The 15,303-nt window shown below is 39.7% G+C and overlaps 1 protein-coding gene across 1 annotated transcript; it reads right to left on the bottom strand.

Moving 5' to 3' along the window:
• Positions 1-41: 41 nt before the first annotated feature.
• Positions 42-15,249, bottom strand: LOC111616242 (dynein heavy chain 5, axonemal-like). Its single transcript, XM_023357676.1, has 22 exons — positions 14,341-15,249; positions 13,863-13,972; positions 13,627-13,790; positions 12,210-12,329; positions 12,072-12,135; positions 11,808-11,930; positions 9,837-9,967; positions 9,354-9,507; positions 8,120-8,247; positions 7,819-7,987; positions 6,757-6,948; positions 6,472-6,698; positions 5,880-6,102; positions 5,518-5,716; positions 2,981-3,126; positions 2,690-2,905; positions 2,258-2,395; positions 1,390-1,517; positions 1,089-1,257; positions 594-749; positions 372-527; positions 42-307 (listed from the first exon to the last, which is right to left on the bottom strand). The coding sequence occupies exons 2-22, from the start codon at positions 13,866-13,868 to the stop codon at positions 80-82; spliced, it is 3,237 nt and encodes a 1,078-aa protein (XP_023213444.1). The 5' UTR covers positions 13,869-13,972; positions 14,341-15,249; the 3' UTR covers positions 42-79.
• Positions 15,250-15,303: the final 54 nt, after the last annotated feature.

Consider the following 15,303-nt stretch of genomic DNA (forward strand, 5'->3'; position numbering starts at 1 on the left):
TGGATGTTCCAATCTTCTGGTTTAACCCGAGGACTTTAGTTTTCAATAAATCATCTCGGCAACATAAGGTGTGTTGTGATTATCTAATGATTGTTTGCTGAGCACGTTCTGTTAAATGACTTACTGCTTTTTCCGTGAGTATGATCCTGCATAGAAGCTGGTCTTCCAGACCTTCGGGAGTGACGGCGAAATCTACAAGGCACGTTCTGGCGTAGGTTTCGGGATCGTAGACGGGATCGGGCAGTCCGGTGGCCAAATACAAGCGGAATCCCTCTGTCACGTCGCATTCTCTGTCGCCGACCATCACCTGGAATCGGGAACGTAAACATCCTTCCGTTCAATTACGAAACGAAGTGAATTTCCCTACTTACTTTCGACATCGTTCCCGTTTTTACGAAATTCTTATCGATGATATCGTCCAGAACGGGATCCAATTCTTCTCCCACATCCTCTATTAACAGCGGATAACCGGCGCTCAAGCTCTCTTCCAAACGTCGACGAAATAATTTGTGCCGAAATGACGTTACCTACCGAAAAGAGGAATTTCACAGGCGCCATCCGATCGTTGGACGGGAACGGTAAAAGGTTCTTACTCGGAGGCCATTGGGTTCTTCCTTCTTTTGGATCCAGCGTCGTCCCCGGTTCTGAGGGTCGACGAGAAGAGGGTAACGATCGCATGCGAAAACAATAATGCCATTCTGAACGGACTTCTCGTCGCCGGGAAGACCGTAGGAGTTCCATCTGGCAATCTGTTTATCGATGTGGATTATGTCAATAAATATAGAAGGAAGGCATACGCGTAAAACAAAACGATGGAAAAAGAAAATCCTCTTCGATTCCATGGCATTTTTCGATGAGAAACATAAAAGATAAATATCTGGGATCAGAAAGTGTTAATATAAGCCTATTTGTAAGTCTTCTCGACTACATGTTTTTACCAGTATTGAGGCAGAGCAGCCAGTTCTGTAGAGTTATCCAATCGAATTCTCCAGATGATAGGAAGGACATGACTTTTCTCTTTCCACCGAATTATGAAAAACCCTTTATTTTTCAACAGCCATTTTGATTCTAACACAAGAGATACTTACCAGAGAATCGTCGACCAGAGTCCGGACCACGTCCATGTCCTGGCTGAAAGGAACATCCGATGATCTAAGTTCTTGTCGCCATTCGTCCATCAGTCGGCATCGAAAGATCCGGTCGAAGGGTCCCGAATAGGAAAGAAAGGCCGTGGCCAACAACGAGTCTCCCGCCACTCTGAATCCAAAGATAAGCTTTCGTTAATCGCCTGGCTCCAATGTGTCCCGTCCCATCTTAACCCCAATTACTAGATGGATACAGAATTAAAGAGAAAAACACAGTTCCCTGCGAAAAGCATCATTGGCTCACCTGTTGATGCGATCTCGGAATTGTTCGCTCTGCAGCGACCAGCGCTCAAATTCTCCCGCCAACTCGGAAAGGAGAACGGAGGCGGTGGACGCTTTTCGACGACATTCTTCCGCTCGATCGGCCAGTCTCTGAAAGAATAAAGAATGCCAGATACATAAAGACAAGTAAAATTCGGTTCCAATTATTTTCTGCCCATCTTACAATCCTTACCACTTAAACCCCGCTATGCCTAGCGATGCGGGGAGTATCGATTCCTGTGTAGAGAAATGATGAACCCCAAATGAAAAAAGTCCTTGTCGTTATATAAATGAAGGATTATAGAAACTATTGCAAAAAAGTAATTCGCGCGAATTTTAGAAACAGCTAATGCTATTTGTTCACGCTTCACATAAATGCATAATGATTGAGGATATTAATAAAAATATTTTGAAACGTTATGTTTTATCAGCAAAGCCGTTTAATAATCAAATATGTAAAATAAAAATAAGAAAATATAAGTATGTTAAATCAATAGAAAGACAAAGTTTTCCTTTTAGTGCATGAATACAGTGAAACATGGCTTAAGGATCATAATTCATTCCAGAATCTTACTCGTAATGCAAAACACTCGTTAAGCGAAACAAATTTTCCCATATAAATTAATGTTAAATACGAATAATACGAAATATAAACAGAATTAATTGTTTTATGTACTGTATTTATGTGTCGATCATTAAATGAAGACTAACGAATAGCTAAATGTTTCATTTTGTGAAAAACACTAACGATATACGAACGCTAAACAATAATTAATTTCTGTTTAATTTTGTCAGGGACTCGCGACCTCCGAACCGATTGTAAAGAAATGGAAAAGGTGGAAAAGACTCACCCTCTTTTCGGCTAGAGCCGCTTCGTACTGCGCTCTCACTTCGCTCAACTTCTTCTCCTTTTCTTGCAGATCGGCTTCGACTCGGTTTAGTTCTTCGGTGGCTACTTGCAATCTCTCCTCCTGAATCTGCACGTTGGCCTGATGAGAAATAAACGGACAATGTCATTCTCCATCCGGACTTTTAATTCTATTCCTATCGACTTCTATTCTGTTAAATAGAGCTAAATTAATTTTTGTATAAATTGTTTTGACATGTAAACTATATACAGTATTTTCCTGTCTGTTTTGTATATGTAGCATACACGAAGAATACGTCAGTGAATGAGTTTATTCACTCTTTCGCCAGTTTGCATGCTAGCAAATAAACACTCCCAATGTAGGTTTCCTGTCCTAAATTATTAATAAAGAACGATCTTTTCGAATGAAACTTACCTTCAATGGTATGACTTCTTTGTTTATGCCATAAAAGAAAGCCATGGCTTTGGTCCAGGACAGAAGACCTGCCACGTCGCCGCAAACCCTCCTGGCAGTGTTCATGTTATAATCTTTCTTTTGGAAGTAAGGAGCCAGTAGCTCTATCGTCTCGTCGTCGATGCTGTCTTTGTCGAAGTTCTGCAGATTCTGTAGGAAACTCGTACTCGACATGAACTGCGCGTAGATTCGAAATTCTTATTAATTTATGAAATTCCGGAATTGATGATCGGCTATCGAAAGTGCTCATACCTTGAGCGATTCCTCCCAGGACGGAACGACGCAGTGATGTTCGGTATCTATCGTCACCGGAAGTAATCTTCGATGGAACAGTATCAAAACGCAGTCCATGATTCTCATAACAAGATGAGGAGGATGACTCAGTTTTCTCACTGAGGCTATAAAAATAAATGGAAAAAACGTAAATTTCTCCGCATTTACTGGAAGCGAGCTCAATACTGTATTTTCGTTTTTGTGCTTTAAAAAACATTATATTAATAGATTAAGAGTGCTGAATTGTTAAATGGTGTTGCAAATATCTTCGTTTTCATGCACTCTTGCATTAATGTTTCTTATACTTTGGCAGAGGATCAAATCTTAAATCCACTGTAATGTCTCTACTAATTGCGTTTAACACCTTTCGTTTGATTCGGTCATACTAATTGGCATTCATACTGTTAGGAGTACGTTCCTTTACGACTTTCTAGAATATAATTTTTCATATGATGATAATATCGCTTCTCTTCACAAGGTAAAATGCATTGAGATTGATAGGTTTCGCATGCTTTAACAGTACCAGAAGTGACCTATTATCAAAATCTTGAGAATGAACTCATTAGTGAATAAAATCTTAATACAATTTCAGGTCCACCGATGGCGCGTTTTGGTCTATTCCTGTTAAACTCTCTTATTTAACTGCATTGTATCATATCCTCAAATTTCATTCATTTCGAATTAATATAGAATACCGAAACTTTAAGGACATACCTATAACAAGTCCGATGACAATGAATTGCGATGATGTTTTACAAAAATGGCGCTACCCCACCCTGAAATGCCACTAAACATAATTTAATCTGTAATCTTATTTACAAAGAATATTTCAGTCGAGTGTGTGTAAATGTGAGGTGTAGTGGGTTACCGCCGTCCTAAATCACTTAAAAATAATCACAAATATTTAATCAGTAATAACATTTTCTTTCGGGAAGCTAATACCTTTGCAAGGGAAGATGCTCGTGCCTTTGATTTGGATACTCTTGTAGAGTGGAGTTTCATGAACCACCTTAATTACTCCGTCCCTCTTCTTAGAATGAATGTTTCACGTTATTTCTGAGACATGTTTAGCAATGTAAGCCATGATTCGGTTGTTTATCATTGTGAGGCCAAATATTCTTCAATTAAGAGAATATATTGCACTAGTTTCTCTTCAATTTCAGGTAGTAATATTGTTTTTTTTTTGTGTGTGTGTGTGTATTTTCTGTTGTCCTTAGCTCTGCACTGTTTGAGAAACCTTTTTTCCACTTTGTACAATAAAAATAGCAGCTTTCGTCATCTCTATCCCACTGTTTTCTGACATGTTCACTGAGAATAAAATAACAAGACATCACTCTGTTTATTTATCTATCATGTTGAAAATATCCTTTCGTTAAACCATGAGAAAATAAGCAATTCTTTTTCTTTGTGCATAAATATAGAATATTCCATAATTGTAAAGCTCTTGGTATTCCGTATTTATTGCCAATCACGCTCCACAACTGCACAGTACATAATATTGGCATCAGACTTAATCACAATTGCCGCTAGTTTAGTGCAGACACAACCCATGATTCACAATTTATACAATTTTCCCTACATCATACTTGTTATATTATAAGACTCAGTTAATTAAAATATTGTTTTGGGATATTGTCCTAGGGCAATAAGTCGTTTCTAGTCATTTCATTAAAGTTTAAAGTTTCATTTAAATCTCTCATATTTTGGATATATATATATTTATTTATTTATAATGTTTATAGTGTATGATAACTAACATTATCCCCTTTTAAATGTTTTTAGTTTACTTTAACAAAACTATTTATATGTTAACATATAAATAGCCTTGAATTATTGTAGTGAAGATACTTCTCTAAACTTGCTGACTTTGCTGTAGTGATGGTTAATGAAAAGAAAAATACTTGATTTGCTTGGTTTGATGAGATACGGCAACGCAATACATAAAATATATGCTTAGAAGGTAGGTGCCAGTCGGAAGGATTTTCAATAAAAATGTGGCCCTAGCATGGGTGTTGGACATGTTAAAAAAACCTGGAAAATTCTACATTGCCAGCTCGTTGGGCGGGAGCCAATCCTGGACCACTACAGTGTTCAGAGATTGAAAGAAAAAGGACTTTAGCAGCTGTTTGTTATCAAAGTCTGTAGACTCTTATAGAAGAGGACCACACATCCACCTGAGACCATGACATTTTTGTAGCCTGGTCTTTACGTATGCGATTGTTGTAAGAAAACTCTGTCCCTATTAACAGCTGTTCAACAAGCTTCAAAAGCACAAGTGCTCCCAATAACTTCAGTTAAAAAGCTATTTATATGTGTATTCAGTTTCTCAGATTACCCGAACAAATTGAGATATTTCTAACATTTCTGTAATGGGCATAATACAAAACCTGAATATTTAATAATTAATAATATAAAGTTTTTTTTTTCTTAGCAAACGCATGGGTTTGCACTTTTCCTTTCATCCTTTTAGTAAAAAAATAGAAAAACTAGACTTTTACGGTATTTTTGTGACCTACCTATATGGGTGGGGCGAACGGTATCCAGAGCGGCTTCCGCTTCTCGCAGGGCCGGTCCCGCTTCTTCTAACTTCTCTTCGGCAATGGCTTTGTCGATGCCAATTCCGTCCACCAGAGACTTCAGCTCCTCCCTCATTCGACGGGCCTCTTCCTTCACTTCTTCAGCCGCCCGGGTGCGTTCTGTCACTCGAGCCAGCACCTGCCCCAAGACATTTAAAGGTAGATTGTCGCATATACATATTTCCTCGGTAATGTGAGTAGCCAAATATTGCCTCTCAAGAAGAGACACTTTTCGTACTATCCTCAGCGTTTTTAATTGGTCTATCGTCGTGGCCGATGGAACAGCCAGCAGCATCACTTACCTCCAACGACTCTCGAGTGGTCACCAGCAACTCTTCCTCCGTCCTCGCCAGATTCCGTTTCAGTTCTTCGGTAGAGACAGACGCCTCTTCCAGCTTGGCCACTCCCCGCCGGGTCCGATCAGCTGCCGAATCCACCTCTCCTCGTTTAAGACGGTAGAGACGTCGATAGTCGGATAAGAAGCTCAGAAAGGAACGGGGCGTCACGTGTACGGTTCGACCACTCCTGACAAAAAGACATTTTCTAGTAAAGATTCGCGAAAACATTCCGAAGTACGTCGACAAATGAGAAAGAGATCCACCACAAAACTCGAGTTATAACAGTTTTACTCCTCCAAAAATTCACACTTAGCAGTTCGAAACGAACGGTGTCTTTTACACTGTCTTATTTAAAGGCAGATGCCAGAGAAAACCGTGAAGAAAATCCGGAAAACTCCATGTAATCAGGAAGAAACTCACGACGTGGATCACTCTCGGGCGATCAGAAAGGTCAGAATGTGTAGGAAATACGTTTAGGAAGCCATTAATTTCACGAAATCTCTATCGCTACTGCTGACATTTAACGTATGAAAGTAGAAGGATCAATGTAACTCACCTTTCCAGGTAACGAGCGCAGAGGCTTTCCGTCACTCGATGGATTCCACCCAGGACTTCCGCCAGTCGGGGTCGCGCATCTTCCGAAAGAGGAGGGTCGAAACCGTCTAGACGTTCCAGGGCCACCACCTTCAGGGCGCTATGGGGCCAAGGCCGGAATCCGACAACGGAACACGCCGAGATGATTTTTGGATATCGAGAGGCGTAACGGCGCAATTTCTCTCCCGCCTATCGAGAAACAAAAATGAGAAAGAATCGAAGATGGAGAAGAGGGCGTAACACTCACCGGTGAGAAACGAAGTACAACGTGCAGATTTCTTCTGGCTCTGGACAGGAAATGGTCGAAGACGGTATCCGAGCTGGCCGGATTCCGCAATTGGTCTCGCTTCAGAGATGAAGACACCTCTTGGACAATTTCCGATTTCTCTTCGCATTGAGATTGATAGGTTTCGCATGCTTTAACAGTACCAGAAGTGACCTATTATCAAAATCTTGAGAATGAACTCATTAGTGAATAAAATCTTAATACAATTTCAGGTCCACCGATGGCGCGTTTTGGTCTATTCCTGTTAAACTCTCTTATTTAACTGCATTGTATCATATCCTCAAATTTCATTCATTTCGAATTAATATAGAATACCGAAACTTTAAGGACATACCTATAACAAGTCCGATGACAATGAATTGCGATGATGTTTTACAAAAATGGCGCTACCCCACCCTGAAATGCCACCAAACATAATTTAATCTGTAATCTTATTTACAAAGAATATTTCAGTCGAGTGTGTGTAAATGTGAGGTGTAGTGGGTTACCGCCGTCCTAAATCACTTAAAAATAATCACAAATATTTAATCAGTAATAACATTTTCTTTCGGGAAGCTAATACCTTTGCAAGGGAAGATGCTCGTGCCTTTGATTTGGATACTCTTGTAGAGTGGAGTTTCATGAACCACCTTAATTACTCCGTCCCTCTTCTTAGAATGAATGTTTCACGTTATTTCTGAGACATGTTTAGCAATGTAAGCCATGATTCGGTTGTTTATCATTGTGAGGCCAAATATTCTTCAATTAAGAGAATATATTGCACTAGTTTCTCTTCAATTTCAGGTAGGATGAGAAACATAAAAGATAAATATCTGGGATCAGAAAGTGTTAATATAAGCCTATTTGTAAGTCTTCTCGACTACATGTTTTTACCAGTATTGAGGCAGAGCAGCCAGTTCTGTAGAGTTATCCAATCGAATTCTCCAGATGATAGGAAGGACATGACTTTTCTCTTTCCACCGAATTATGAAAAACCCTTTATTTTTCAACAGCCATTTTGATTCTAACACAAGAGATACTTACCAGAGAATCGTCGACCAGAGTCCGGACCACGTCCATGTCCTGGCTGAAAGGAACATCCGATGATCTAAGTTCTTGTCGCCATTCGTCCATCAGTCGGCATCGAAAGATCCGGTCGAAGGGTCCCGAATAGGAAAGAAAGGCCGTGGCCAACAACGAGTCTCCCGCCACTCTGAATCCAAAGATAAGCTTTCGTTAATCGCCTGGCTCCAATGTGTCCCGTCCCATCTTAACCCCAATTACTAGATGGATACAGAATTAAAGAGAAAAACACAGTTCCCTGCGAAAAGCATCATTGGCTCACCTGTTGATGCGATCTCGGAATTGTTCGCTCTGCAGCGACCAGCGCTCAAATTCTCCCGCCAACTCGGAAAGGAGAACGGAGGCGGTGGACGCTTTTCGACGACATTCTTCCGCTCGATCGGCCAGTCTCTGAAAGAATAAAGAATGCCAGATACATAAAGACAAGTAAAATTCGGTTCCAATTATTTTCTGCCCATCTTACAATCCTTACCACTTAAACCCCGCTATGCCTAGCGATGCGGGGAGTATCGATTCCTGTGTAGAGAAATGATGAACCCCAAATGAAAAAAGTCCTTGTCGTTATATAAATGAAGGATTATAGAAACTATTGCAAAAAAGTAATTCGCGCGAATTTTAGAAACAGCTAATGCTATTTGTTCACGCTTCACATAAATGCATAATGATTGAGGATATTAATAAAAATATTTTGAAACGTTATGTTTTATCAGCAAAGCCGTTTAATAATCAAATATGTAAAATAAAAATAAGAAAATATAAGTATGTTAAATCAATAGAAAGACAAAGTTTTCCTTTTAGTGCATGAATACAGTGAAACATGGCTTAAGGACCATAATTCNTTTACCAATTTATTTCTTATTACAAACTGTTAATCCATATACGATATAATAAATCTAATTTTTAATGGAAAATTTACTGTAAAATGACTAATTTAGAGTGAAGAATCATCATATTAATTGTTAAACAATTCGGAGGATTAACGTGACATTAATACTTTCTCTTGTTATGTGTACATAACAGCCGGGAAAGTAGAAGAAAATAGAATAAAACACATATGGGCGATAAACGGAATGTTAATGTAAATACTTGTATGTTGTGGTTCGGTGTCATAAAATGTTTTCTATAATGTTTATGTTACGTTTGTAACAGGAGATGGGAACATTTTTTTATTATCCCACAATATCGTAAGTAAATTAAATCAATAAACACTAACAGACATTAAAAACTACCTCTACTGACATTCGACTTTTGGTCGAAGTTACAGGCGATCAGATGTGATGCTGTCTTTACAGGCGCTTTCCACTTGTTTGCTTACCAAAGGCGAAAAAATAGAAACGTAACCGAATGCTAAGATTACTTTAACAGTTTAATGGGATGGGTCGGTTTTGGCGCCAATAAATTTGTGGTAAAGGTTCCGGTAGATCCGTTCGTCCGATCGGGATTAGACTGCTAAAAGGAAAAGGCTACTTTCGAGCATCAAAAAGAAGTGGTCTCACCGTGCCCGTCGACAGGATGTCGTTCAAGTATTCCACGAAACTTTCGTCTTTCGAATCCCGTTCAGAAAAGAGGAAGGTCGTCCGTCTGTCGTGAATTCCAGTCGACTTGAACAAATTCTTCATGTCTTCCAGGAAGTTGCCAGGACCGTAGTTTCTAGACGAGAGAAAACAGGAAACCAAATGATTTCGGGACGAAAATTCTAAGTTAAAGGATAGTGGCTTTCCTCCAGGAACGATTCGTCCTTAATCGCTTTAATTAAGAAATGAAAATGGCAAAATCTATTTTCAGTAGGCCAAAAACAAATACACAGAAGAAAACAACTCGTAACTAGATTAAATGAAGATTAAGTAAAGGTCATCCTGGAGGAAACAAACTGTATTTACACATTTTATTCAGTAAAAAAGATCTAATTCATTCAGTAAATCTATGGAAGCTATTAGTATTTTTACAGAAATATTTTCAACAGAGAAAAGAAAACTCACCCGGTAGGAACGATCCGAAAAATTTGATAATCTGCCAAGAAACAGGCCAGTTTAGTCAGCGACTGTTTTCCCGATCCTCCCACTCCCACCAATAGAGCGTTCTCCCCGGGCATCCTTATGATTCTCGAGATCTACATATAGAAAATAAAATAAAAATTACCGTAAAATACAAGCTCAAAGAATTCGATCCAAACCCCAAGCTTTTGTGTAGAAATCCCCTTTACGAACAGAATTCCGTATAAAGGAGAATTTACGTTACAGTTGTCTGAACCGTTAGGCCACGTCTTCTTATGGTATCGATCATTCATAAAATGATAAAGGTTTTGTGAATATTAATTAATTAGCGTTTCACGGAAGCGCTATTTAGTATTTCCCGGAAAATACAGGGGAAATTTAAATTCAGTTTTAAAAGTAAACCGAAAGTCGTCTGTTTGGTTGGAAAGTTGTCTTTCTGTTAGGCAACTCAGCATGTATAAAGTCTTCCCAGGAGGCATCCTCCTGGGAAGACTTTATACGAAAAACAGGCCCTTATTTGGTGTTATTATTTTGAAGTAAACCCGAAAAATTCTACCTGGTCAGCCCGTTGGAGGGGCTCAAACCCGGGACCTATTACCAGTGGTTTTATCCACTCGGCACTGATGGGCACGACAAAGTGTGAACTGAAAAGTGACGTCTTCCTCAATTGTTTTCACTTCCTTATATTAATAAAAATCAGGATCTGCATCTTTCTATTCACACGACAAATAGTTTGGTTTTCTGCATTTGTCTGTTTCCTATATGGTTTTAGATGTCTAATAGGATCTATGATAGTGGTTGATAGTTGGTTACAATGACATCACACATATTAAAATAAAACGAAGACACCTATGAGATAAAGTTATTAACACAAAGTTATAAAGAACTTTAACTTTATAACAAAGCTAATAATACGAATGGTGACAAATGTAAAAAATTTAAATCACAGTAATAATATGCAAAAACGTTTTCTGTAATACTATTGGATACCAGCGGAGATACTTGGCAGCAACCAGAAGTGACAATGACAGCTGAAGCAAGTGATTTCTGTTCAAACGACAAAGGATGTTTGTCAATACGATGCAGAATATTAGAAATTCCTAGAAGATAATGTGTCGTAACATCTCATCTGCAGCTGAGTGCAAGAACTGCTAAAGTGCACAAGGCTGACTATTCGTTAAAATATTTTGTACAACAGGATGTCTTGAAAACAGGAACTTCGATGGTTGTCAATAGTGTTATACTGGACTCAATAACAGGCTAAACAACTGACTGATTGTAATATTTAAGTTAAGTTAGTTTTTAATTAAGTTAAGTACTTTTATTTTGTTTATTTTAAATATGTATAAATGTATAAATATATCTGCTTATTTCATTCTTCTTAGAGGGACAAACGGGGCGTCGGTAAAAAAAAAAAATAGAAAATGCGAAGACTTACCGAAAACGCGATCCAGGCAGTCGTCGGTGGGGACCATAATATGTAACTGTACAGGAAAACTCTCAGCTATGTATCATACGGTGCTGAGAATGCACCAATTGGTGCTAAATAAAGAATATTGAGTATTGAGTATTCACACGACACACTGTTTGGTTTTGTCATCAATCGTATTCGTCCTAACTTCATAACTTTGGCTATTTTTCTGCATAAAAATCTATTATAGAACACAGTAGTCCTCAATATTAATGATGATAATTTTTAAAAAGTAGCCTTCAACATAAAGAACGAAAAAAAATAAGTTATAGTAAAAAACTGGAAAACTAAAGAATGAATTATCTCCGAAAGTTTCAAGGAACAATAATGTCAATTGCAGTATTGGCACTACAATGTCTTATTCGAAAAATGTTCGTACACGTTGCCCGAAGATCGCCGCATTTCACAAATAAAGTCGTTATGTATTCGCATTATGACCCGCTGTCAGCAGCTGGTCTAAAAGGGCAACGAAGATAGTTTCTTACCTTAAGCAAATCGACGACGGATCTCTGGAAGAAGACCAGATCCATTCCCGTTCCCCGAACAGAATCGTTGTAGGCGGCCAAAGCCGTCTTCAGTCTCTCTTCCAGGGTCCTGAAACACCGCACCTGTAACATTCCATCTCTCTTTCACTCTCTCGTTTTCTTAAGGGTTAATTAAGAATTTTAAATCAAAATTTAAAATGTCAGCTGTAAAAAAGAAAAAAAAAATTCTCCCTTACCTACGATTTCCGGGAAAACTCGACTTACCGGTTCGTACAGACCGGAGGTCTCTGTCTCGGTCCGATCTTCCCAACATCCTTCCGCTGTCTCCCTGTCCGTGGCGGAGAAAACAAGACGAAATTAAAAGTGAGAAAGGAAGCGCCGGTCTGAATAGCATCCAATTACCCCAGAAAGTGGGCGAAGTAAGTGTCCTCTGGCAGATCTCGCAGTAGAGTCTCCGGCAGTCCCTCGGACACTCGGCGTAGCGCGTCCGAGAAGTCGTAGTCTTCCTCGGACCCGGTCCACCTGTTCAACAAAACGATCGAAACAAAATGTTACGTAATCGAATTCACGGTTAAACGTGCCAAAAGATAGGTTTATCGATGACGTCGAGTCTTACGGTACCCGAAGGTCCACGGGTGGAAAAAAGCAATCTCGATTGTAGCATATACAAGTCGACCCCCCTATAACACTGTTGATTATTCCGTTTTATGTGAATTCCATGTTGTACGAGTCACTTAGATTTTACAAATACGTGAGCCGTTTACAGCCCGGCACACGTATTTGTAAAATCTAAGTGACTCGTACAACATGGAATTCATATAAAACGGAATAATCAACAGTGTTATAGGGGGGTCGACTTGTATATGCTACAATCGAGATTGCTTTTTTCCACCCGTGGACCTTCGGGTACCGTAAGACTCGACGTCATCGATAAACCTATCTTTTGGCACGTTTAACCGTGAATTCGATTACGTAACATTTTGTTTCGATCGTTTTGTTGAACAGGTGGACCGGGTCCGAGGAAGANATTTTACAAATACGTGAGCCGTTTACAGCCCGGCACACGTATTTGTAAAATCTAAGTGACTCGTACAACATGGAATTCATATAAAACGGAATAATCAACAGTGTTATAGGGGGGGTCGACTGTACTTTTAATAAAACTCAACCCTACTCTAAAAATTAAACTTTTTGGCATACTATAGTTATGTATTAATAATATAAAACGTTTTTTAAAACAAAATTTTAAAAAACAATTTTATTTATTGTGATTAATAATATAAATGCTATTTTTAAAATAAAATGTCAATAGCCAGGAAAATTACGCAACTCGTTACTAGATTTTTGTATAAGACACATTTATCATTATTTATCAATCGACCCTCGTGTATAATACCACAGAGATTCTTCGGGAAAGTTTTATTTCCACATCAATCCATTTATTACGCCTTTACTACTAGAAAAATACTAAAACATTCCTTTTTATTTTTTTATCATATTATGATTATGGTAATTCGCCGCATAACGTGCTTGCATTTTTCAAGAAAATTTGCTCATCGCAGGTATATTTATATTCGCGAGTTAGCTTCGTCAAGACTTAAGAATGTATGGATTAAGATACGTCTGCGTACCTTAACCTTAAATACTCGAAGACAACTTGACGACTCGACGAGCGAGGGTGGACACGAGGACACGAAACCTCAGTATACCTAATTCGCGACACCGTGACGCGGTGGAGGCGAGAATCGAAACGGAAAGAAGGACGTGTGGTCGGAACGCGTCACGTATTCCGGAAGGAGTAACGAAAAAAGGCACTCACCCGTCGACCAGTACTCGACGACACTCGTGTGTCCACAGACGAAGTAGAACTCCGCCGTCGGTCACCACCCGCGACCGGGCTTCAACCATTCCCTTCCACACTCGACTAAGGTCTCCCGGTTCCAAAGAGCGGAAAAAATAGCCGGGAACTGGAGCGATTCGATCCTGTTAGCCGCGGAAGAAAAAGATTAAGCGCCGTCCTCTCGAAAGAACCCGAATTCTCGAAACGAAACCCACCTTCATTTCCCTCCAGAGTGCTCGCGTTGGAGATACCAGTCGTTCCGCCAACTGTCGAACCTCCGAAGAGAAGCCATTCCCGGAATTGAAGTGGGAATGCGCCACTGCACCTGCGGAAAAATTCCAAAAGTCGCAAAGAGTTAGTCGACGAACGACGCTCCTCCTCAAGTCTGAAAAAGACGTCTTGGATGAAAATCCTGATCCGAAACCATCCTCTTCCCGTAGATGGACGAAACGGCCGAAAATTCAAAACTGTTTCTTCCGTTTGCGGAAATATTTTAATACGAAAAACGGATTTTTTGCGGTATTAGAAAAAAAAATTAAGGGAATAAACTCTTTTCCATCAGATTCTAGCGGAACGGCAGAGTTCTTCGCCCGAGGAAACAGCTCGGTCGGGTTATCAGCCAGGAAATCTCATTCTTCTTAGAGGGACAAACGGGGCGTCGGTAAAAAAAAAATAGAAAATGCGAAGACTTACCGAAAACGCGATCCAGGCAGTCGTCGGTGGGTTGAACACAATCGAAGAGGAGGAAGTGTCTCAGCAGTCGAGGCGTCACGCCACAGCTTCGTGAAGCGGCCAAGAATCCCACGTCGACTAATCGGAGGAAGTCTCCCGGACGATCTAGACTATAGAAGCCTCCGGATTCGATCGTCTGTCGAAGAATCTCGTTGACAGCCTGTCGACGTGTCCTTTTGTCTTTACTCGGAATATTCTGCTACCGCGAGGTTCGCGAATAAGAGAGATTTCGCGCTTTCGTGAAAACTTGGGACGGAACCCCTAACGAAAGTTTTCGGACAGGAGACAAATGTACAATTTTCTCAACTTGACGATCAAAAGATATAACGGTAAAGTTATATCAGGCATTAAAGATGAAATTTAGACATTTTGAAATATCAAGCACGTCTCGCTACCATTGCTGCAAACTTTCAATCCCGTAAGCGTAGAATGACTTGGTTAATTTAACGAAAATTTCATCGTTTTTACATGGGTATAATCATTTAATTGTATATTGGCAATACGATTCTGCAGGGTGCAAAATATATCTTAATCAGTCGGCGCAAAATCCAGGCGGTAAGGTGGATGAACCAGAACCTCTCAGCCCAGACTGGCCAACTTTCCTAGGTCATCTTAGCTCTGTGTACTATCGCGTTGGACTATGCCAATTTTTGGAGTGTGTGCTAACTCTGATAGTCACCATGGATTATCACCTGTCAGTTGCAGGAGAACGTCATCATCAAAGATGACGGGGTTCACATTGAAGCGCGGAAACTCCATCATAGAGTTTCTCGAGTTTCATTGAGACAAATTGTAGCGTATATAATTGTTAACTGTGTCCCCACCGATTGTCTTTCAGATGAGATCGTGAGCATTTGTTTGTGTTGTGATTGCTTTTGAAAGTGACAGAGAAACAGCGAGTGAATGTGTTCTGTCGATAGTTTC

The sequence above is a fragment of the Centruroides sculpturatus genome, unplaced genomic scaffold, assembly GCF_000671375.1.
Source record: "Centruroides sculpturatus isolate CEXI.00-Female unplaced genomic scaffold, Cexi_2.0 scaffold2959, whole genome shotgun sequence".
Lineage (NCBI taxonomy): Eukaryota > Metazoa > Arthropoda > Arachnida > Scorpiones > Buthidae > Centruroides > Centruroides sculpturatus.